Source organism: Cydia fagiglandana, chromosome 15 (assembly GCF_963556715.1).
Source record: "Cydia fagiglandana chromosome 15, ilCydFagi1.1, whole genome shotgun sequence".
NCBI classification, from domain to species: domain Eukaryota; kingdom Metazoa; phylum Arthropoda; class Insecta; order Lepidoptera; family Tortricidae; genus Cydia; species Cydia fagiglandana.
In genome coordinates, this window is record NC_085946.1 from 524,215 (window position 1) to 550,132 (window position 25,918).

The 25,918-nt window shown below is 37.3% G+C and overlaps 1 protein-coding gene across 1 annotated transcript; it reads right to left on the reverse strand.

Annotated features, from left to right (window-relative positions):
- Positions 1-534: 534 nt before the first annotated feature.
- Positions 535-21,042, reverse strand: LOC134671551 (uncharacterized). Its single transcript, XM_063529411.1, has 4 exons — positions 20,959-21,042; positions 9,591-9,755; positions 5,382-5,531; positions 535-642 (listed from the first exon to the last, which is right to left on the reverse strand). The coding sequence occupies exons 1-4, from the start codon at positions 21,019-21,021 to the stop codon at positions 535-537; spliced, it is 486 nt and encodes a 161-aa protein (XP_063385481.1). The 5' UTR covers positions 21,022-21,042.
- Positions 21,043-25,918: the final 4,876 nt, after the last annotated feature.

The following is a 25,918-nucleotide window of genomic DNA, read 5'->3' on the forward strand; positions in this document are numbered from 1 at the left end:
ATAAAATAGTAATACATTATAAAGACGACATTGAACGACCGCTTCTCCATACAAACGTAGTTCCCATTTTGCTCCCTGGGCATTGTCATTATAGAAAATATTTTTTGACGAATGAGCATGAATGTCCCTTACGATTATTTTCGAATTTATAATTATATCGTCGAAACGTCGGTAAATAAAGGTAATTGATTACATTTTGCAAAAGACCCGTCTATAAATGTGAGTAAATATGTGTTCAAAACGCGAAAGTTTTACATATTCATAATTATACATACATATATAGTTGGTCAAGCAGATCTTATCAGTAGAAAAAGGCGGCAAATTTGAAAAATGTAGGAGCGATGAGATGTCGTCTCATAGAAAATATGAATTTCGCGCCTTTTTCTACTCACAAGATTTGCTTGACCATCTATATATAAGAGTTAGGCGCTTTTAAAAGTTTCTATAGAATTTATTTTTTTCCTCTGCGTTTGTATGGAGGAGCAGTCGTCCTCTTTAATCTAAATTGTAAAACGCGTAGGTACTTATTACATTTTACACTACAGTAGGTGTATCCTTTGTCGGGATGTCAGCTTCCTTCACTTCTTCGGGTTCCTTGGGTACCAGGTCCACCAGCACCCACCCCAGCAACATGGACACCAGCTGAAATGCATATATGTTTCTATCAATGCACTATTCTCATTTGATTTTAAGAACGCTTTTATTGTTGAATGAAGATAATTTACGTTGTAGTACAGTCACCTGCAATAATACTCTTCGGAGGCCGCAACAATATGTGATAAGCTCTTATGGCAATGTACAAAATAAGATCGTGTCAGATTGAATAATTGACATTGATATCCTGATATTTTAATTAACTTGAAGGACAGGGCATTAATTGTGTACCTACGTTTTATAATACTACGATAAAATAATTTTTTCACGCCACTGTTCGGAAATGTAGCAATAGATGGTCTAAAACCAAGCTGGAAAGTAGGCAATAGCTGTAGCTCCTGAACCACCACTACTACAATGTTTCATTGTTATCATTATCTGTCATTGGTGACAGTTCGCTACAGCAATGAGTATCATTTAAAACATAAAAAACAATAAAAGGTCTTTTTTTGCGCAACTTTTTCCTTTAAAAATAAAATTAGGTTATTTATAGAACCAATTTCTTGTTTAAAAAAAAAAGAAATGACATAACCATTCACTTCATTTTTTTAAACAATTATCCATTCAGTTCACGCTTAAGGCGTTTTTGACTTTTGTAGCTGTTTGTGGTTTTTTTAGCTAAAACGCTTCTAATTTTAGAGTCGGTTTGAAGCAAATAACAGAAAAACGCCTCTTAAAAGTGGTAAAAAAAGTAAAAAAGGCGGGATCTGAAAATACTTACTGAATTGGATAGTGTATATTGTGTTTGACTAAAAAATATAAGAAACGCGTATCTACGCTCGCTATAAAAATGAGTTCTTCTAGTGAAGAAAATGATATTCTTACGCTGACGCCTACCGAAATTCAAGAGACAGTACAGGCAGTGGCTAGTAATTTGCTACCAGAGAAATCGCGGGCTAGTACTTATAGTTATGTAAATGTTTTCTTATTTCCTCGCAGTAGTCGTGAAAAGCACTATGTAATGCCTCGGCCGGAAACGCTAAAGATGGACTCGTATTATTCGAGGGCCTCCACTAACGTGTCGGCCCTCGAACTCACTCGTCCATCTTTTAGCGGTTTTCCGTCCTCTCCTACAATGTACTATTAAATTTGAGTAGTAAAAGTCATTGGAAAAGCATTTGATTGTAACAATAAGCTATTCATTATTAATTTAGGAATTAGAATTTCATCAAAGGCAAACTTGATTTCTTAATTGCTTATAATAAAGCTTTCGGATTTCTAAAGTAATTACATGACAATACTAGTCTTTATTGCACTGACAAAATATTAAATTACATAAATTACTAAAAGACATAAACAGGAATATAAAACTAAAACTAACTACAATTAAAATAACTAAAACTAAAAATTAAAAATAGCTATCAAAATTTGGTGCCTTCGGGAGGGTGCCCAACACGCAGGCAGCGTTCCCGCGCTGGATTGCGATGGCAATTCGCTGCGCGAGAAAGCTGCCCGCGCGGGGGTCACCGTTGTGCAAGATAGACATGATATAGTGTTATTTGCAGATGACACTTCCCTTATATTTAAAGTGGACAGAAAGGAAAATAGCTTCGAGAGCATTAATGACGCGCTATCTACCATTGTAAACTGGTTTACGGCAAACAATTTGCTTTTGAACGCCAAGAAAACCAAATGCATCAAGTTTACGCTACCTAACGTCAAGCAGGTAAATAACGGCAAGATTAAAATAAAAGGTGATACGCTGGAATTTGAGGACCGAACTGTTTTCCTGGGAGTCACTTTAGACTCCAAACTGCAATGGCATGCACATATAGGCACTCTAGCCGGAAAACTTAGTTCAGCAGCCTATGCAGTGAGGAGAATCAAACAGCTGACAAACGTAGAGACGGCCAGGCTGGTATACTATAGTTACTTCCATAGTGTTATGTCTTATGGAATTCTGTTGTGGGGAAAAGCGGCAGATATTCAGACAATATTTGTGCTGCAAAAACGAGCTGTACGTTCCATCTATGGACTGGGCGCTCGAGTATCCCTAAGAGAGAAATTCAAAGAAGTTAACATTCTTACCGTTGCATCTCAATACATACTAGAGAATATTATGTATGTTCGGAAAAACATCCACGAATTCAAGGTTAACAGTGATATCCATAACTATAACACTAGAAACAAACATAAACTTGCCGTGCCCGCCCACCGCCTCCGTAAGGTTAGTACGTCTTTCGTCGGGAACTGTACACGTTTTTATAACAAAGTCCCCACTGATGTAGTGAATTTACCACTTCACAAATTTAAGTCGCACATTAAGCACTCCTTGTTATGTAAGGCGTACTACACTGTAAATGATTTTATAAACGATAGAGATGCTTTTAAGCCGGTAGCTTGATTGGTTTCATTAGTATAATAAGAATTAAATAAATATTGTTTTTTTTTTACACTGAATTAAATATGCTAGTGTCCAGTAGAATTGACACATGAGACAATGATGTTCTCGCTTGATTATATTGTTTAATTTAATTTTAGTTTTGGACACTTGGAGACCTTATACATCTCTAAGTACATATTTATTTATTTGATTTTTATTTTTGATTGTACATACTTACCTATATTTTTAATGTTTCTGACACTTAGAGACCTTTACATCTCTAAGTCAACTTAGGCTAGTAATTATGTGAAGCTATATTACTGTCTTTTTATGTAACATATGAGCACAAAATGCCGTGTCTTACAGCTACATGTTATTACTATTTTAATATTAATATAGGCCGGTAGCTTGAACATGTCATGCTCGCTTAAAAGTCTTTGCTTACGGTGGCGTTGTTGATCGGGTCGCCACTTTCCCGAATGAAGGTTGAGGGAGGCGATGGCTGAGATACGCGTCATACTCGTGAACGGGTGCTGTTTGTGGAGACTGGTCTGTTAAGCTAACACGAGCTATTATACTTAGTAACTTTTATTAATTAATTACAGTGAGACGCCTCATTCTGTTCTCGTATGTTTCTTTTCTTTTAATGAATGTATTAATTATACAGGATATTGACTCTTGGAGACCCTATACATCTCTAAGGATAACTTGATAAACTATATAATCTTATAGTTCTGACACCTAGAGACATTTACACCTCTAAATATTATAGATTTTTTGTGTGTGTTTTTTTATCTGTATTTTGTATGTAATTCGACATTAAGAGACCATATACATCTCTTAGTAATTGTAATACGTTAGATTGAATTGTTAGTTTTAATTTATAAAATTGTTGATGTTATTATTTTTGCTTTTATGTAAATTCAATGTTGACGTGTAAAAGTGCCCTTGTGGCCTATTTGCTGAATAAATGTTGATATTTGATATATTTGATATTTGTTGCCTCCCTCAACCTTTTCCCAAGCGCCTTAAGGAGCATATGTGCGCCTCTACCCCACGAACCAAGTGTCTCGACGCCAAATGCGACGAATTCGTATTGGGCGCCGAGACAGCTGTTCTTGGGTACCTTTAGACGCTCCCGAGTGTCCGCCGTCGCGCCAGCACGCCTGCTGGTCGATGGGACGTAGGACGCCGCTAGCGTGTCAGCGCAAGTGGCGTCCCATACCAACGCACGACCCATCTTCCAGGGAATCAGTGACATTCCGTCAGGGCGCTTACCGTCGTTCCGCACTATTTGAGTGTTATATAAAAACTGAATACCTATTGCCTAATAACTTGACATGTAATATTTGTGACGACCGGTCTGGCCTAGTGGGTACGAGTAGTGACCCTGCCTATGAAGCCGATGGTCCCGGGTTCGAATCCTGGTAAGGGCATTTATTTGTATGTTGATACAGATATTTGTTCCTGAGTCATGGTTGTTTTCTATGTATTTATATATCATATAATACAACGGTCTCTTTTTGGCCCAGTGGTTGACTGGTAGAGAATGCCTTATGGCATTAAGTCCGCCATTTGTACTCATAATTTTATGTGCAATAAAGTTTAAATAAATAAATAATATCGTTGTCTGAGTACCCACAACACAATTAAGCTTTCTTGAGCTTACCGTGGGGCTCAGTCAATTTGTGTAAAAATGTCCTGTAATATTTATTTATTTCATATTTAAAATATTATAAATAAATGACTATGACTATGACTACGAGTATGACTATGACTATTTTTACGGCGTTCGTTGTGTGACATATTATTGCAGGTTTACTAGTAGTAAACTTTATCGTACAAAACACAGGTCTATTACAACCTCAAAACAATAGGTAGGTATGTCAAATTTTTATTTGATTGAAAGGTTTATTTTCTAAAAACCGTTGAATTTTCACCTGAAGGCCTTATTCAAAATTTTGAATAAGACAGTCTGTAGAAACGATAATGCAAATGGTTTCTACTTGTCTACTGGCTGAATGAAAATTTGGCAAATGAAAACTTTTTTCGATGTTATCTTTTACTTTTCTAAGTATTGGCAGGCGTGGCTCACTCCGCGATTTCGTCGCTTTGCTACAGGTAGCTAAAAGTACATCCGTTCGACTCCAATTTTGGGGTTTGCCATAAGCCGCGCGTGGCGCTGTCGCCACCTAGCGGCTATATCTGTGCTGATCGTAACAGACGCGTTTTGTTAGAGAGTGAGTCTTCTGTACCTAGTACTATTATTTTTTCTGTGCTTTTGGCGTTTGTCGATTTTTTGATCGCTTTGTTTTAAACTACAAACAATAATTACTTAAATAAAATAAGTACATTTTGTACCTGACATCCGATATCGGATCGAACAATTTGAAAATTCTCTTACCGCCAATATAACGACGAAAATAAGTCCAATAAAGGAATTCTCATCATCAGACATGTCATCACGGCCGAGGCCCGCAGCGCGCGCCGCCGGTTTCGTCCTCACTAAGTGTATAATCCCACTCACTGCAAGGAATGTCATCGACGTAGAGTACTGAAAAATAAAATATATACATATTATTATATTTAATTATGTTACCAATATACAAAATACGGTTGGTGCTTCTTTTTAACAAGCTTTTATTAATAGGTTGACCTGTATGTAACTATTTATTTATTTATTTACACTTTATTGCACGATAACAAAATGTACAAATGGCGGACTTAATGCCTTGAGGCATTCTCTACCAGTCAACCATTGGGTCAATCAGAAAACTTGGAAACTATGTAATGGAATCTAAGGTAACTAATTTAACCATCTTACAAGGATCGTAGCGTCATGAAAATTGGCAGCTGTATACATATTATAGTTCTGATGACAATACAATAATGGTACTGTCGAACTGATCTGATGATGGAGACAGGAGGTGGCCATAGGAACTCTGTGATGAAACAACGCAACCTAATTGTGTTAGGGGTTTTTAGAATTGTCTTGATGAGTATTTTAGTTGTCTGTCGTAAGAAAAGTACAGTCAGCGATAAAAGCTTGTACCAAAAATGAAATTTTTGCCAAAAACGTGTCTTACGTAATATACAGAAAAGTGTTTGCTGTTCAAATATATTATGTAAGTAATTAAATAATAACGCTGTGGCCCGGTGGCTGAGTGGCTCAGGCACCTGCCGCGATAGCAGAGGACGCTGGCTCGATTCCAGCCTGGGGCACAGGAGGCCTTTGTCACTTTTTCTTAGTATATGACATTTATTTCAGTTTATAATTTAGATTAGGTACTATATAGGAGGTAGCAATAGTTTGCTACATAATGATTCTGATAAATTCATTAACAGTTGTTGTCTAACTCCATTTTAAAATTAAGCAAAGAATAAAAACTATAAACGAATTTATTTATAGGTTAGCTAAACTTAATATGTATGTAACCACACACTTTTGTGGTTGACTATATTTAATTACTTATAATTGTAAACTCGTACAGTATTTCTCAGTAGAGTACGATTATTATTCTCGGGCCCTTTTTTAACCGACTTCCAAATCTCAAAGAAGGAGGTTATCAATTCGGTTGTATGTTTTTTTTTGCTTGTTACTCCATATCTCCGTCGTAACTGGACCGATTTTGTTTTTTTTTATTTTTATTGTATGTATATGAATACAGATCGGTCCCGTTTTTGTCAAAACCCAGTTCTGACGATGGGATCCATGAGGAATCGAGGGAACTCCTCAAATCTTAAAGGCATACATATAGTGATTTTTGGGTTTTCATCAACAAATCAAGCATATACATCTAAAAAAGTGACATTTGATGAAGTGGAACTGCTGATGATGATCAGAACAGAACTCTTCAACGACGCATAGTTCACGTTTGGCGATTTTTCCTCTTCGTTATGTTTGTTAAGCAAGTTAAGCTTATAAGCCACATTTTTGTCACGCTCGAGTTCTGATGATGGGATCCATAAGGAATCGAGGGAACTCTTCAAATATTAAATGCATACGTATAGATTTTTTTTGTATTTTCATCATAAAATCAAGCATTTACATTAAAAACTGTCGCATTTGATGAAGTGGAGCTGCTGCAGATGATGACCAGAACAGAACTCTTCAACGACGCATAGTGACACGTTTGGTGATTAGGTACGAATTTCGATTTTGACTTGGACTGGGACCCGGACTCGGACTCACAACCGGACTCATATCCGGATCTGGTTCGGACCCGGACCCGGCCCTGGACTCGGACCCGGATTCGGACCCGGACTCAGACTCGGATCCGGACTCGGACCCGGACTCAGACCCGGACCTTGACCCGGACCATCCCGGACCCGGACCCGGAAAACCACTATTATACCTTAACTAAATAAACCGCTATGATTACCTACCATAAAATGTAGGTATAAAGTATGATGATGCCAATCTTACTAGCCCCTCCCGCTTAAACCCCGTACACCGCACCGCATGCGCCGTTAAGTGGGTTAGGTTAGGTTTAAACTGCGATCCTCACAGAACCGAAAAAGGGTTAGGTTAGGTTAGAACTGCGAGCCTTTGCAGAAACGAAATGCTACTTGAAAAGTGGGTTTGATTAGGTTCGAACTGCGATCCTCACAGAACCGAAGTGCTATCAGAGAAGTGGGTTAGGTTAGGCTAGAACTACGACCCTTGCAGAAGTGAAATGTTATTAGAAAAGTGGGTGGTATTACCTCCTTATCTACATAGTGTACCATCTATAATAATCTTTCACCGGCCCCCATATAAGTCGGTTTTTTGGGGTTCCGTACCTCAAAAGGAAAAAACGGAACCCTTATAGGATCACTCGTGCGTCTGTCTGTCTGTCTGTCCATCTGTCACAGCCGATTTTCTCCGGAACTACTGGACCAATTAAGTTGAAATTTGGAACACATATGAAAGTTGCTGACCCAAAGACGGACATGTAACGTAAACGAATAAATTTTAAACATGGGGGCCACTTTTGGGGGGTAAATGAGAAAATTAAAAAATAAAGTTTTTCAAACTATATCGTGTTAGATATCAAATGAAAGAGCTTTATAATTTTAGAATAAACAGTTTAGAAATAATTCAAGAAAATAGGCAAAATTACCATCCCCCCCCCCTTATCTCCGAAACTACTGGGTCTAAAATTTTGGAAAAAATACATAAAATAGATCTTTACCTATAGATGACAGGAAAACCTATTAGAAATGTACAGTCAAGCGTGAGTCGGACTTAATTACTTAGTTTTTGATCCGACCCCTCCGGATGTTTTAAAGAAATTTCACTCACGTTTCACATAAAAAAATACATTCGATGCGGCAGCGCATAACCCAAACTTACTGCCAGTGGTTTACGAGTCATATACTTCCCGTATTGAGAAAGCCAAATTTGCGGCACGACCTACTTTTTCCCGCATCATGTCCATGTACAGGTTCCAACAGACCTGGAATGTTATCGATTTGACCTGAAAGTCGTTCTGATCAATAGACTATATCCTTGAGTATATACAGCAGCCGCCGCCCGCGGATCTGTATACTTAAAATTCCCCATTTTTCAAAACCATTAATTTTACGGGAATATACTTCCCTTGCCGCACAGGCCGCATATAATGGGATACTAAAGAATCGATAATGAGTTTTATAATCGACAAAATATTTATTATCGTCATCGTGTCTGTACGTGTTCAAAACAAATATTATTCATCCTCATATAATTATAAAAAGGGGTCGGACTTTTAGAGTAGGTAATTTTCAATATAAATGTCATAGATTTAATTGGCGCATTAATATTTGTATCGACGCGAAATCGTAAACAATGCGCAGCACTATGACATGACCAATCTGAGCGCTGCGTGCCTGCCTTTCGGTGCGCTACGGGGTGATGGAATACGGACAAATGGTACCCGTGCCGCGCTAAAGAAAAAAAATACCTTTCAGTGCGTTACGCAAAAATACTTCCCGTACATTTTTCTTTTGAAATAGAATATACTTGAAGTACGAATATCGAGAGTATAGTAACTCAACAGGTCATCTTTTTCTTACTCACACGAGAACATAGAAAAACCATCGCCACACTGGGGGTAAGACAAGCGCTGATAGCTGCCGCACCGGCGGAAAGTCAAATACGGCCAAATGCTTCCCGTAACGCAGCGAATGCGAACTACGTTTAGTAATAAGTATCTTGTAATGCATTTCTACCCACTATGAATAACATGTTTTCTTTTTATGTACACTGTATGCTTAGTCTTAGTTTTATCATGTAAATTTTCTCATGTAAGTGAATCTTGTAATTCTTTATGAGAAATAGAGTTCTTTAAACCTATGTGTTACAAATTGTATAATCTAATGTGTACGGAACCCTTGGAACGCGAGTCCGACTCGCACTTGGCCGGTTTTTTTCTTAAAAATTATTCATGTAGTTACCCTCTAGTGGCCCAACTCTGATTATTCACACTAGGTATCCGAAAAATAGCGATGTCTAAAGTACAGTTTAAACGTATCGGTACCAGAGTTAAGACCACGTATACAGCATCATTGTGATACTGTAACAGCACGGTTTTTAAAATAATTGTTCTTATTTCGTCAATATTAGCAAGTTTTAGTTAGCCAGTACACTTACGCTTTTCAACGATTTTCTGTGCTCAAGAGCAGCTCCACAATATCCGTAAAAGGCCACCAGTACGATGACGACTCCTACCACCAGTTCCACAACGCTGGCAACACTGACTCCCATGATGACTATAGAGCCCACTCCAGAAGCAAACGACATCCAACCCGATGCAAACTGGAAAAAGAGAAATACATTTGAAAACCGGCCTAGTGCGAAGGACTATTTGATTTTTCACAACAACAACTTGTAAAGGCTCTCTTAAAAGTGAAGTATGAGTATAGCACGTACTCCTCCATAAATACTTAAGAGAAAACATTTTTCCACTTCTAAAATAGCTTGTAAATATTTTACATTCTTTACACTTATTATTTTACATTTATTGACACAATGAAAAACTATTAGGTTTATATTAGGTTTTCCGTTTTTCAATATTTGCAATACAAAAATCAAAAAGCGAAACCTATAAACCTAGAATATATTATGCTGAAGAGATCAACATCAAAATTAAAGTGATTAAAGTGGTATGTTAAGATTTAGTTAGTGGAAACCGTTTTCTCCCGAAATTGAAATTCTATGAAAAAATTACCTTTTGAGATTTTAATTTTGCTAGTCAAATCCTTCGCCTGCCTCTGCTATATCACTAGCTAGGTATTTTGTACTAAAATCTTACTGTTGTGGTATACAGGGTAACGATACTGTAGATGGGGAAGTTAGAGTTTGCTAGGCGTGCACGCCCGCTTACCACGGGCGTGGTAAGCGGGTGCGGTTACTGCGGATGCAGAGACAAATAATAAGCACCAAACGTTCGTTTTCACACACACCTGTTTATTGTCCGTTACTTACGGCTCACAATACACATCCTATAATATACTAGTAGTTCGCCCCGAACTGAGAACTCGCGGTTCGCCAAAAAGATCAATTGAATGCATTGCTTCTTAGTCGTCATCAAAGAATATAATACTCACTAGGAGAAGAACGGTAACTCCATACAAAAAAATGTCCCCAACCGTTTATACGTTTATACTAGTGGCGCCGTCTTTGTGTACCAATGGAACTAAAATTGACAACCGGTTTAGCCTGGCGGGTATTGGTAGGTAGTAATTCTGTTGATAAACATATTTGTTATCTTCATATCAGGAAATATATGCAAGATGCAAATATTACCCCTTGTTTGTGGTATTATCAATTGATTTAAATAAAAGGCATGTTTATGTTTATAATATTATTTATTAAAAAATGTTTTACATATAAAAATATACACTGAAAACTGGCAACTGGCAACTTAATAAAAAAATAGACATTAATAAAGCGCATTCACAAAGTTTTCAGTACCTTTTATACAAATAACATTAGGCATGCCTACCTATTACACTTTACACACAGATACACTACACTTTACACACGGCATTTTACACAGATTTCCAACTTGTATTCATACATTTCTTCATGGTTAATTAATACGCTTTCCAGATGCGTTATGACTCGGTTCCTTCTGAACCCACTAAAGTTGTAAATTTCACTCTGGCTGCTTCAACAGCCGTTGCTCCGCATTTAGCACATTTTCTATGTGCATTGCTGTAATCCATGTAGGTACAGACTTACAGTCTTAAGTGGTACGTAGCGGTACACGTTGTATGTATTATTTAAAGAGTTAATAAATAAAATTTTCGTTATGAACTTTAACCACAGCAGTTGGACAGAGTCATTGACAAATATATTTTTTATTATGGTGGGTAGACGTACCTACCCTCCATATATTTTATGAACATTGATAAAGACAGTTGGAAGCAAATATTCATTATAAAACTTAATCGCATGTAATTAAGTTTTAAACGTTTTAAGTCCCGTTTTATGATTAATATTGTATAAAATTCGTGATAATTTAAATAAGAGTTGGGAGCAATGTTGCTGTAGAAAAATGTTTTTATTTTTATTACTCGCAACTTTTTCCCGGAGGCCAACGCACACATAGAAGCTTAAGGCGCACACATGCGCAATTATTTGGGGACATAACTTTCTTAGGAAGTGAACAGGCCTTGGTCGTCATAAGATCGAAAGCCGGGTGCGTTTTATAGCAAGATCTGTGGAGCCCTAAAATTGATAAATTTAAGTCACCCTAGAGATTAAAATAAACTGTATCAGTGGTAAGCCGTAATCTTTGTTGTCGTGTTTATTTTATTTTTATCTTGCTAATTATTGTAAAGTCTTAAATTAAAAAACAATAAGATAAATGTGTAAACCGAGCACTTTAATTTGATACCAAACTCGACCATACTTTCTTGCAATTAAAATGATTCAAAATTTAATGACTAAAATATAATGCCCACTACTATACGTTCACCCAATTTCCCAATTAAGGTTCCGTACCTCAAAAGGAAAAAAACCGGTCAAGTGCGAATCGGACTCGCTCACGCAGGGTTCCGTACCATTACGCAAAAAACGCAAAAAAATCACGTTTGTTGTATGGAAGCCCCACTTAAATATTTATTTTATTCTGTTTTAGTATTTATGTTATACCGGCAACATAAATACATCATCTGTGAAAATTTCAACTGTCACAGTTCACGAGATACAGCCTGGTGACAGACAGACGGACAGACGGAGAAGACGGACAGCGGAGTCCCGTGTTTTTACCCTTTGGGTATAGAACCCTAAAAACGGAACCCTTAATCGAACGAGCGAGCGAAGCGAAGCGAAGTTCTTACATTAATCGACTTTGAACGCGCGGCTGGCTAGCACTCGCGGGCATTATATTTTAGTCATTAAATTATGAGCAGGCCCGATCAAGGGGTTAATTGAGCTAGAAGAGCTTAGAAGGCCAAAAAGCTGTTTGTGAGAGGTCTTGCTATTCTGGTTATTTTATTTGCAAGAAACATGGTCGAGTTTAGTATCAAATGAAAGCGCTCGGTGTACATATAATATCGTTTTTAAATTTACCATGTTCAAATAATTAGCAAGATAATAATAAAATAAAATATAGGTATTTGACATTTGACAGGAAATATTTCGGCTTAGCACAGATACAGTTTATTTTAATCTGTAACCCCGGCTACACACGTTAACGATAAATCGTAGCGATTAACCTGTGCAGTCCGATTTGCGCAGTTTTATCTACCGTGTGTATCACAAATCGTTAAGATAATCGACAACGATTTGTCATACACACGGTAGATAAAACTGCGCAAATCGGACTGCACAGTTTAATCGTTACGATTTATAGTTACGTGTGTAGCCGGCATAAGGTGGTGACTTGAATCCAGGGGAGGGACAGCCGTATACAAAGCCCTTTATTCGAAAAAAATAGCGCCATCTATATTAGACTCAGTGTGGTACCGCCGAACCGGCTAACTCTGGTTTGCGGGTTGCTACACCGAGTAAGGCGCTATATGTGTCGCGCCTGCACTACACCGCCACGGCTGCTGAAGTGGTGGAGTACGTACACCAGAAGACCGGTTACTCGCTGAGGGTGTTCCAGCTTCGATCGCGCCACTACGTGCACTTCAACTCTTTTGTGGTGCGTGTGCCGCGACCGCTGCAGGAGACCATCGAGTGCGCCGACTTTTGGCCGAAAGGTGTCGTGTTTCGGAGGTTCAGGGGCAAACTGCCGAATCCGACACAAGAACAGCCGATTCAACGGAGCCACGCCGTTTTGTCGCATAAATAGTGTTTAGTTTTTAAGTTTATAATATATATATGTATGTTAGTCTGTAAGGTATTTGTAATATGGGCCTTGTTGCCTGATTTAAATTTTAAATAAATAAATAAGTAAATAAATAAATTACTTAACGCTGAACTTATTTTTTTTAATATGGCTTCTATGGAGTGTAGAAGTAAAGGAGAGCTATCTTTTATGATAAGACGGTTGTAAAAGTGTCCAGCTGTCAGTATAAAGAATAGTTCGAAATCTCTCCGGTGGCGCTAGTAGGTAGCACCGGGAACTAACATGAATTTAGACCTTATTGACTGAGTGAAGTGCGCTGTCAGTTTTTTGAAATTTTATTAAAAAATTTCATAAAGTGATTTATTTAATTTAGGATTTCCTTGTGCAGTAAAACTAGCCGCCCCTGTCTCAGTACGCATCATATAGACTGCCACCTCTGTTATCTAGCCACCTCGGGCCTGGGCTTACCAGGCCTTAAGCCCCACATTCACACTCCTACCTTGTAGGCCGCCTCGTAGTCCGCCTCGTTGGGTAGGATTGTGTATGGGGGTTGCGGACTACGAGCCGTCCTACAAACGGCTAAACGGTAGGACGACTCGTAGTCCGCAACCCCCATACACAATCCTACCCAACGACGTGGACTACGAGGCGGCCTACAAGGTAGGAGTGTGAATGTGGGGCTTTAGGGCAAATCCACCGCTATAGGATATATTTTCTATAGTAAAAATGGGAAAAGTTTGCATCGTAAACAGTTGCCAAAGTGGGCGTAAGAGGAAAAAACAGAAAAATGTTACGAAATCCGTATCTTTTTTCCAACCAACGGTAAGTATGTAATTTTCACTACACCTTATAAAACAAAGTCCCCCGCCGCGACTGTCTGTTCTGTTCGTAGGTTTGAATGTATCTTTGCGATAAACAAACTACTGGACGGTTTCAGTTCGATTTTCATGTATCAATAGAGTGATTCTTGAGGAAGGTTTACGTATATAATTTGTTGACTATAGTTCGTTTTTTGACGTGAAACGTAGGTAAACGTCTTTAAAAACCCGTAGAGGGGCTCGGATCAAAAACCGATGTAACGAAAAAGTGTTATGGCGCGGCGGCTTATATCTCCGAAACTATAATACCTATAAACATAGTTTTGATACAGATGTGTAGAAGAAAGTAGCCATTACTCGGAACAGCACGTGCCGCTGACATAGATGGCGCTGATTCTGCGCTAGACACGACGTATTCGGAGCAAAAATGACCCCTATTTTCAGTGTTCATTTAGTAATGACTCATCAGCCCATTAACCGATTTCGGTAAAATTCATGTCATTTGATAGATCTTACTTTATTTTAATGAAATATGAGTAAAATAAAGTACGTGGAATTATAATAAGCTGTTAAAAAATAAAAATGTGACAGTTTTTACAGAATTTTTATCACTGCTCTTGTTTGAGGCCACCGTGTGCGAAAAAAAGGGCGCAAAACTGACAAAATATACCTGAAATAGTAAGATAAAGCAATAACGGTTCTTTTAGTACCACATTCACCATAGTATTACATGCTCATCTCCTCAAATAATGCATTAGAATTTATGGCGGCGCGGCGGCGCGAGTTACTTTGATAGAACACGTATAACGTATGACGGCTGCTTGACAATCCCGAGTTCCTAATGCTAGTAAGTATATAGTAATCTTAGTTAGGTACGTTCTGATGTAATGGGTAAAACATAATTTAGAAAAGGTCACTTCTGTGGACAATTGGTACTATAAAAGGTAACGACTGTGGTTCATATATATCCCGTTTTTCTCATTTGAGTCTCAAGTATTGAATGAAATATTCTGCCTGTAAAGGTGCTGCGCAAAAAATTGCTTTTAGATTCCCTTAAATGCGATGGCTCCAGGAAAAACACGAACGAGTTTGCTATAAAACGTGTAATACCCGTATAAAATATCTATTCTCGTAATTTTGGTGTGTTATTTACAAAAAAATTGTACCTAATCGTTACATTCATTACTCCAAAATGAATTGATCATTTAATTATTTAAAAACTATTTTAGTGGATGAAATGAAATTAAGTGAAGGCGTTTATTTTGATTCTCAAACCATGAAATTTAATGGTTTTGTTGACCTGGGGCAACACACTCCAGATAATTTAAAAAATACAACAGCGGACCATGCTTTGGTGTTCAAGTTTGTACCTTTTCGAGGTAGATGGGTTCAAGCCTTAGGTTGCTTTTTATCGAAAAATTCATGCAAAAGCGAACCGCTACATAAACTAGTTTTAGAGTGTATTGTTTTAATGGAAAACAGCGGAATTTGTGTTGATGCTGTCGTGATGGACGGTGCACCTTGGAACCGAGGAGTATGGAAAATATTCGGTGTAAATGAAGACACTGTTAGCTGTGAACACCCTTGTGACTGCTCACGACGGTTATGGATGATTTCAGATTTTAATCATTTAGTGAAATGTTTTCGAACATCTACTTTGGATGATAAGCTACAAGAGTTCAAGGTTAATTAAGAGTAATGCATGAGTAATGATAATTTTAAAAATATACAAGGTGTAATTATTATATCTGACCAAACTCATATCAGACCGTCATAAAGAAAGACCGGCCGGACGGTGCCTTAAACCAGAAGTAGCCAACCTTTTAATGTATTTTTGTTAGTAGATACCTCTGATAGTAGATGCGTTGCTGGTAGTGAATATTATGTGTTAATGTTAATATGCCGGAACCGCCGCCGCCTCGCAACCTGAATATATCCCTTGGCACCTATACAGCCTATACTGTAATTTTTAGTTTAATATAAAAATTAGGAACATTTAAAAATTTGTATGGAATATATTTTTTGCTCCTTACTAATATCTGTAAATGTCTACTACTGACTATACTTTTGTGTAGAGAAGCGGCCGTCCCCTTTCCTCTTAATATTTCATTGTATAGCTTTGAAGCTTGTTTACTTAATGAAGAAATACTTTTTTCAGGCAATCCAGGGCTGGGTGTGCCCCGCTACAGTAGCGGGGCAGCCCCAACACCGCCCTGAATGCGTTATTGTACTGGACGCGGAGCGCGTTGTACGCTCTTTGCGTGTAGTCCGCCCACAGGCCACACGTGTACAGCGACGTGCAGTACGCTTTGAAAAGCGTTATCTTCACGTCACTACTACAACGAGCAAACCTGCGAGCCAACATGTTCGCCCTTACGCACAACGCCCTCCGCTCCCGCTCCATATCCACATCATCCTTGAGGTCCGCAGTAACAATATGCCCTAGGTACTTGAAACTCTGTACTCTGTCTAAGAGAGCTCCGTTAAGCATGACAGGTGGCACATATTTTTTTAGGATACAGTTCCTACCTAGTCCATATACTTAATGTACCCATCAATATATTTCTGCCTGGTGTTTTTGGGTTTAATTCTTTTGAAATGAGGCGTAACTTTGGGCTGTGGACGTTTTTTATCGCTTACCTTCTTTCTAATGCTAAAAAAACGAACATAGCCATATAAATATTAGTACTATTATAAATGCAAAAGTGTGTCTGTTACCTCTTCACGCTTAAACCACTGAACCAATTTAGATAAAATTATGGAGATAGTTTGAGACCCGAGGTCCTATATTTTTTATTGAATAATAATTTTGACTTGTTTTCAGAGATTTTTCTCCGTCATGAGATATTCGTGTGGAGGAAACGATCACCCTGATCCCAAAATGTTTGCACAAGTTTACCGATTGGCGTCTTGTTTTTCCCTAATACGCCCTCCGAAAGGTTGTAACGTTTCCGGCAAAGATTTGCTGAAGAACTTACTAGGAGCAAAGGATATGGTAACTGGTTCAAACGAGGCTAAGCAAGCATGGCTGGAAAGCCTCGACCATATACTAGATAATGGTGAACCATTGATTGATGGTTATGAAGACCATGACTACAACGAGGCTGTCACCAGTGACGCGGTGCAGTCTTACATTGCTGGGTACATCGTCCGCAAATTGCGAAAAATCGTAAAATGCAATAATTGTTTGAAACTCATACAAATGAGTCCCAATGAGGGAAAAATGTTAATGAGAAACGACGTAATCGATAAAATGGATTTATACGGCGGGTTAATTTATGCTAGTGACGATCTATTCAATCTGACCAAAATGATAGAGAAATGTGTGTTAAGAGCAATAAGCAAAGCTTTAACCAATATGGAGACGATCAGTGAAATTACGCAAGAATTACAAAAAGAAACATTGATAAAAGTTGGATGTGCCGACCATTCCAAACAAGTATCAAAAAAAATTATCGATATGTACGTAGTTATGCGAGCCCACTTTCTGGCAAAATATGAAAATAAACGTTACGCCGCAGCCAAAACCAAAACTAAAATGAATAGGATAAATGCCAAGTTATTGTCTTAATTACTAATAGTTCGCCCCGAACTAAGAACTCGCATTCTCTGAAAACTACCGCGCAGCGCGCACACTCAGGTTTTGATTTCCAACTCAATCTCACTAGTGATACTTAGGTAAGTAATACTTTATATACGAGATTACCGCCATGTGGGATGTTGACTCGACGATCATTGTTGCGATAGTCGTCTCAGCGGACGGTCTCATAGCGAAGAGTCTCGACCAACACCTAGAGACTGGATCAAGGGTCAGATGCAGGCAAATTGTGACAAAACATTCGCTGATGTTAACAAGAAATAACTCAAAATGTAGTCAATATGATGGGTGCTGAGAAAGGGGCGGCTACAGGGCCTGGGGCCTAGGGCGGCAAAGACTGCAAATCCGCCACTACATTATACATATATAAAAATGTGTTCGGGTGTTTTTTTTTGTTTTGTGTTTTTATATTTTACTTTTATATTAATATTAAAAACGAAAAACAAAAAAGAGCCTTTTATTTCTCGCCGGTAAAACAAACACAATATTATAAACTTAAATTTACATTAGGTTTAGTATTACAATAATATTTAATATTCCTCAAATCAATGTTCTATTATGCTTGGTTATGTAATAAGTAGTAAGTAATTATATTTTTTTCTTGTAATTTATTCTGCAACAACCCCTCCTGTGAGGGTGAAGGCCTCCTCCAGTGATGCTGGTCATCACAATCTTTTTCAACTTACATATGTATATCAATATTAATTTATATATTGGTATTAAATACCTACAAATACAAATAATAAAAAGCTAATAAATACTCTTATCGGGATTCGAACCCGCGACCTCCTGCTTCATAAGCGGGGTCACTACCGACAAGGCTAAAAGACCGTCAAAAATTGGTTCGCGATGCACAGTGGCGCCGCGGCGCGGCCTATTTAATGTTTTTGAGGGACACTTTTTAATACATGAAGATTGTTTTCCTCATCTCTACCTTCCATAATGGCTTCTCTTTGTTTCGTCAGAATGTCCTAAAAGTCTTGTATCCAGAGCATGAAACAAACAAAAAAACATGTGATAGAATAGACTATTTATGGCTTCGTTGCCATGGAGGCGATTGTCACAAAAAACAACTTTGCCAAATAAAACTCAAAACATTACACTTAACACCGTATTTATTGCCTGTACTACGACATAATTCAAATAAATAAATTTCGGTTTTACAGTGTTAACAGAAACAAAGTTTTCATACGCCATCACAGTTGCTGAGAACTTTATTATCAGAAAATTCAGAAAAAAATCATGGCGGGTAGAATCACAACCTGCTGCGTGTAAATGTGTTTCGTGGTCTAATTGTGTGTTAATACAGCCGTATATGATAGGTACTTTATTTACATCAACAGTCAAGTTAAAAGTACCTAACCTGTTTTCGTGTATTTAATACACTTCTGTTTAAATAGCCTTTCTTCAAAGTCGAAGTCTTAGACGCTATTTATGCCCCTTCTCCCCTGATATTGACGTTGATGTTTCTGGTTAAGAATTACAGATGGCGCTTCAAAATTGATGCAAAACAGTTCCACGAGAGGGCTCTCTTTCTCCGATATATAGATGGTCAAGCAAATCTTATCAGTAGAAAAAGGCACAAAATTCAAAATTTTTGTGAGACGATATCCATTCGCGGCTACATTTTTTGAAATTTGCTCGCCTTTTTACAAGCTTTTATTGAGTTTCACCTGACTGTTGTCTGTCTGTCTGTGTGTAATCAAATCTTGCAAGTTAAATTTAATCCACTTCCCGGTTTCCGATTGAGCTGAAATTTTGTATGCATGTATAAATCGGATGACGATGCAATATTATGGTACCATCGAGCTGATCTGATGATGGAGACAAGAGGTGGTCATAGGAACTCTGTGATGAAACAACGTAACCTAATTGTGTTAGGGGTTTTTAGAATTGTCTCGATGAGTATTAGTCGTCTGTCGTAAGAAAAGTACAGTCAGCGATAAAAGCTTGTACCAGAAATGAAATTTTTGCCAAAAACTTATTCTACTGACAAGATCTGCTTGACCAACTATATTATAAATACTACTCTTTGCTTAAATCTATCAGTTAAGGGCTCCACAGACCTTGCAATAAATCGACGCGATCTTTGATCCTTTGCCGCCTAAGTAAAGTGCGACATAAAATAGTAGAAATTAAATAAAATGGAACTCAAATATGTCCATACTAAATTGTTGCCATGTGTAAGCATTTTACGTCAAAAATTAGACAGTTACGTAGACGGTGGCGCCCTCATTTATTTTGTATTATTTTATGTCGCACTATACGAGTACCTACATATGTGCAACAAAATCAATCGCTATATTATATATAATTTTTGGTTTACCGCGAGTTCTCAGTTCGGGGCGAACTACTAGTATAGGATCACTTTGTCGTCCGTCTGTCCGATAGAAATATTTATTTATACGTGCAGGTACCTTTCTAAACTAATTTGAAGTAGATAACAAGTTATAGTGCGCGCTGCGGGTATACGGATTGCGAGGTAAATATTTACGGGAAAAAACCGGGAATGAAAATTTACCTAATAGTTTCGTAATAGTAGTTTATGTGACTGCTACATAATGAGAGGCATTAAAATACGAGTGTGGGTTTAAGAAACGAACGTTAGTGAGTTTCTTAATAGGATCACACGAGTGTTTTAATGCCTAATTATGTACAGTTACATACACTACTTTATCTAAACACATACTTAAAACTAACTAAAAGATAAACTGTACGTCAAATTGTGGTGAATGAAAACTTTTTTCACGCATGTCACACATCCTTAGTTTTTTTTTTATTCTAGACAAAAGAATGAAGTCCCTATTCTCATGTCACTCGAGATCAAATGTCGTGCGGTTTATATTAAAAAAACATACTAAATTGACGTTTCGTATCGATAACTGTTTTAATATCTATGGATACTAGAATAGACCCCGACCCCCACCTACCTACCTACCTACTTGAGTTTTGACTGCTGTTCCAAATTTAAACTCATAACCTACAAAAATCTATAACGTTATGTATTATGTACAGTCACCAGCAATAATATGTTACTCTTCGAAGGCCGCAAAAATATGTGACACGCTCTTATGGCTCTACAAATAACATCGTGTCAGATGTTTTTGCGGCCTTCGTAGAGTAACATATTATTGCAGGTGACTGTACATTAAAGTACAAATTTTCCTACTACCACAGATAAGAAAGTTCTCATAGTAAAATTGGTTGTAATAAAACTAATAAAGCTTGTCATTTCCTACGGTTCCTGAACGTATTATAGAGCACTAACGACATGTGTGTAGATAAAAACTACATACTCACCACAAAGGAGTTGCAAATAAAAAATAATGTTTTAACATTATTTTTACTTTCGTCCGAAGTCATGTTGGTCTCAGTTTATTGAACACGCTTTTCAAGACACAGATCGCAGTGTTTCAGTAACCACTTGTCCCTGCCGAGTTTACCGACTGAGGCAAGGATAGGGACTTTGGCGCAATGTTGCCAGGGCTCTTGTGTCATAAGTTACGATACATTTAAGAGAGCAGACGTAAAGCCAGGAAAAAAAAAACATATGACGCGCGCGCATCTTGCGACGGAAGATTTGGCCTTCATGCGGGTCTTATCGTTTTACGTCAACAACTCTGAAAGTATACTTCTGTTTAAAATTTTGTTAGTCAAACCCTTGACTATATCACTAGCTATTTTATGTCAATTATTATACTCCTCGTATGCTGCAGGCGTATTATGAATGGCTTTATCCACGTGATAAAATAACCGTCACTTTTTAACAACACGGGATTGAAAGACAAGAATGACCGTCATTTCAGTACAGGGTAAGGTTATACAATTAAAAATAAAAGACATGTTTTCGTAATTATTTTTCTCGAGCCAACTTTATCCTTTTAAAGGCTTTGCTTAGAGTCTGTCCTCGCAAACATAATCTATTATCAAAGTTATTTATTATGGCATTTGCTCTGTGATTAAAACGTGTTAAAATTCAATTCAATATAAAAACTTAAAATTTGCGACAGCTTCTTAGTCCTTGCATTATAAAATAACGAAAAATGTAACTTTTGTGACCATATGGCAACACTGCCATATTAAAATATTTGTTCCTAAGGCGTGAGTACCACTGGCAGATACGCGAGCGATATTTGGCTTGTCAACTGCAGGCATCACTCACGTCACGTTGCAACATATTGCAAAGATTTTAGATACATGTGCGGACAAGTACGAGCGAAATGCACGATAACCAAATAACATCATTTAGATATCATTCTGATGTCATATCAGTGTACCTACGTTCGAATTGACTTACCAATTAATTTATGTTTTATCCCTTTCTTACAAATAAGTACATAATTAATTTTTATAACAGATTAAGACAAACATACATATAAGTAATTAAATATAATTATAAATAAATACTTATTTAAGTTATTTATATACATATAAAACATACATAATTTAAGAATAAATACCTACTGTGATAAACACACAAATAAATGCCCTTATCGGGATTCGAACCCGGGTCTCCTGATTCGTAGGGCGGTCACTAAGGCTAAGCTTTATCGCTAACCGTATGTCACAAGACTTACAAGTCTCACTTCATAGTTCCTGATAACGCTTATACGACACTTTTTGTTTAAAGTTACACTATAAACAATGAGCTCTCAGTTTCAAATTCTCAGTATAAGCTATTATTGCGTTATTTTATACTTACCGGATGCCAAGGGGAAGCCCCTCAGAAGCTTTTGGATCAAACACAGTTTAGGAAAAGGTCACATTTGTGTAAAATAGGGTAATTGCGTCAGTTCACCGTCCAGTGTCAGTTTCTATCCACTTGTCGGATTAGGGGTCATCCATTAATTACGTCACACGAATTTCTAGGTTTTTTGACCCCTCCCCCCCTCCTTGTCACACTTGGTCACATTTGGCAAACCCCTCCCCCCCTAGTGTGATGTCACATTTTTTCTATGAAATCGCCAAATCGAATTAAGTAAGTATTACTAATATTTTTTCAAAATATTTTTGACGATGTAAATATTAGTAATTTTATAACCCAAAACTGCTGAGGAAAGAAAATTCAACGAATAAAAACGATTATCGTTTTAAAAACTTGTTATTTAAATGTATAGCGAATAAAATAATTTCAATAAATTTTCGGTTACTGATGAAGTTAAAGTGACGTCACAAAGTTTGTGTCTCCCCCCTCCCCCATGTCACAATATGTCACATTTTCTTGACCCCCTCCCTCCCCCTAAACGTGTGATGTAATTAATGGATGACCCCTTAGCAAATAATAAATTTTTAATTTGTTACTAGCGAAATATATTTTTATGTAGATAGATAAATTGTTTAGTTATTAAGGATTGCCATAAGTCCAAATTGGTGGAGTAATGAAGGTTTATATTCAAATTTCTTCAAGTGGACGAGAACTAGAGCCGGACGAAAACTAGCGCAACCGTATATTTGAAATAAGAACAAGGCATCCATGCAATAATTGGAATTAAAAGTAGGGATCGTCGATTTCTAATATTTTGTTTTCCCTGCTACTGAATGACCTGCCCGAAGCAATGACAACAGCCGACATTCTAATGTATGCAGATGATGTTGCAGGTGTTATAACGGCGCCAAATTTGGATGACCTGGAGACCTGTCTCAACGACGCCGCGAACCAGTTATCTCGGTGGTTTAGTCTGAACGGCCTAGCGCTCAATTTAACCAAGACTCATTTTATCCATTTTCAAGTCGGTGGCCGCACACCGAGATCACTAAAGGTTCAAGCTGGCGGCGTATGTTTGGAGCAGGTAGAATCTACCACATTCTTGGGGTTCGAAGTAGACCGGAAGCTGTCCTGGGCTCCCCATATAGATAAGCTATGTGGGAAGCTAGGCGGAGCATGCTTCGCACTGCGCCGCCTCGCTCGAGTCGTGCCGAGGCATGTAGTACGGACGTGCTACTTTGCAACCATCCACTCGCTTCTGCAGTACGGCACAGAGCTGTGGGGGCGCGCCGCGGACTGGCAACGAGCATTCCGACTCCAAAAAAGAGCCGTGCGCGCGGTGATGCAGCTGTCTCAAGACACCTCCGTAAGGACCTACTTCAAGGAGCTTGGTATACTAACCGTGCCGTCAGTAATAATATTACAGATTGCCACCTATGCTTATAAAAATATGTGCCATTTTAAAAAACGCGCTGATTCAGCCCGCGAGCTTCGTCACCCGAACATGCTGTTGCCGGTAAAGCGACGACTCGCGAGATCGGGGAAGCTAACTCGCGTGATGTGCCCGACTGTATATAACAAGTTGCCAGTGTCAATCACCTCGGCTCCGTCTCTAGCTTGTTTTAAAAATAAATTAAAAAGTTGGCTTCTCGAACACACATTTTACAGTATTGACGAATATTTAAAACTTAAATTATGAGTTTATACCTAGAGTATAATTAATTATATTAATGATTATCGCCTATATTATTAATTAATTTTATTCAATATTGTTTGTAAATAAGTGACATGTAATATTAATATTATACAATAAATGATTATGATTATGATTACTACTAGGGTTATAACAACAAGGCACCCACTAAACATCATATAGCATATTTGGACAGCTATCTCTTATTAATATTGAAGGTTAAAATAATAAAGACAACTTTAATTAATTTATTAGCGCTCATGAAAAAAAAGGTAATTATGTATTACGTCGGTAAGTGTCTAATGCCAGCGAAGCTATGCGATTATATTTTAATATTTTGAGAAAAAACATTTCTACATAACACAGTTATCTTTATTGACGTCTGTACATACTTTAATATTGTCTTCGGTTACCGCAACAGTTATTAATTAAATAAAACTATTTAGACGTGTTATACAGTGGAACCTGGATAATTGCAATCTCAAGGGACCGGCCAGTTTTTGTCAATTAACCAAGTTTTTCATTTAAGCAGGTCGTGTCAATTAACGAGGTTCAAAAAATCGTTGTGTCAATTATAGAGGTTTTCATTAATAGAGGTTGCGTTCTGACAAATTTCTTTTATGGAGGTGCAAATAACCCTTTAAAGTAGATTTATACGCTTACGTTCTGGGTTTCTGGTCTATATATTGCTTCTGTCTATACTTGCACTTTTACACTACATTAATTACCACTTTATTTTCTCATCATTTTGGTTTAAAAAATTCCCTTGAATTGTAGAAGAAAGTTTTATTAGAATGTAAAAAGCCTACTTTGTTTTTTATTGATCAAAACTATTTCACCTACTGGTCGTTTCTCAAAAAGTTGGCACCGCCACCTGTAAATAGGTTTATGTTAAAACATTTTTTTTATTATGTATAATTTTTATATATGTATAAAATTTTAACACATATTTAGAGAGACTTTTTACACAGAGGCCTAATACTTTGAAAAAGATTTAATAAATATTGATTACAAAAAAAAATACAGTGGAACCTGGATAATTGCAATCTCAAGGGACCGGCCAGTTTTTGTCAATTAACCAGGTTTTTCATTTAAGCAGGTCGTGCCAATTAACGAGGTTCAAAAAAGCGTTGTGTCAATTATAGAAGTTTTCATTAATAGAGGTTGCGTTCTGACAGATTTCTTTTATGGAGGTGCAAATAAACATTTAAAGTAGATTTACACGCTTATGTTTTATGTTTCTGGTCTATATGTTGCTTCTGTCTATACTTGCACTTTTACACTACATTAATTACCACTTTCTTTTCTTATCATTTGGGTTTAAAAAAATCCCTTGAATTGTAGAAGAAAGTTTTATTAGAATGTAAAAAAACATACTTTGTTTTTTATTGATCAAAACTATTTCACCTACTACAGGCTGTTTATAGATACCCAATAAATAAATTGAATTCTGGATGGAGATATAAATACAATGATCATTGCTATTCAAATATTGTTTATGCTGTGCTGTCTACAAGTTCTACAACTACATTATTTCAATTACAGAGGTAAGAAGTAAGACTCGTTTCAATAATAGAGGTAAAAACAAGAGCAAAGATAACGGATTTTTTTAGCACAGTGTCAATTATAGAGGTCTTAAGTTGCGATGTGGTCAATTACAGAGGCAAAATTACGAAAAGCACACAAATCTAGATTGCAATTATAGAGGTTCCAAAATTTCAATTATAGAGGCCTTTTGGTCTCTAGAGACCGGGACCGGACTTTTGGTTGCAATTATTGAGGTTTTCCATTTATCCAGGTGCCAATTAACCAGGTTTCACTGTATCGCGATAATGAAATTATAATACCTATATACCGACGTT

What these genes read in the sequence shown, in the direction of transcription:
- LOC134671551 (XM_063529411.1), bottom strand. Translation starts at nt 21,021, where the DNA reads ATGACTTCGGACGAAAGTAAAAATAATGTTAAAACATTATTTTTTATT. An exon ending in TTATTTGCAACTCCTTTGTG is followed by an intron (nt 9,756 to 20,958) that starts GTGAGTATGTAG and finishes CTCTTTTTCCAG; the next exon opens with TTTGCATCGGGTTGGATGTC. An exon ending in TTTTCGTCGTTATATTGGCG is followed by an intron (nt 643 to 5,381) that starts GTAAGAGAATTT and finishes TATGCATTTCAG; the next exon opens with CTGGTGTCCATGTTGCTGGG.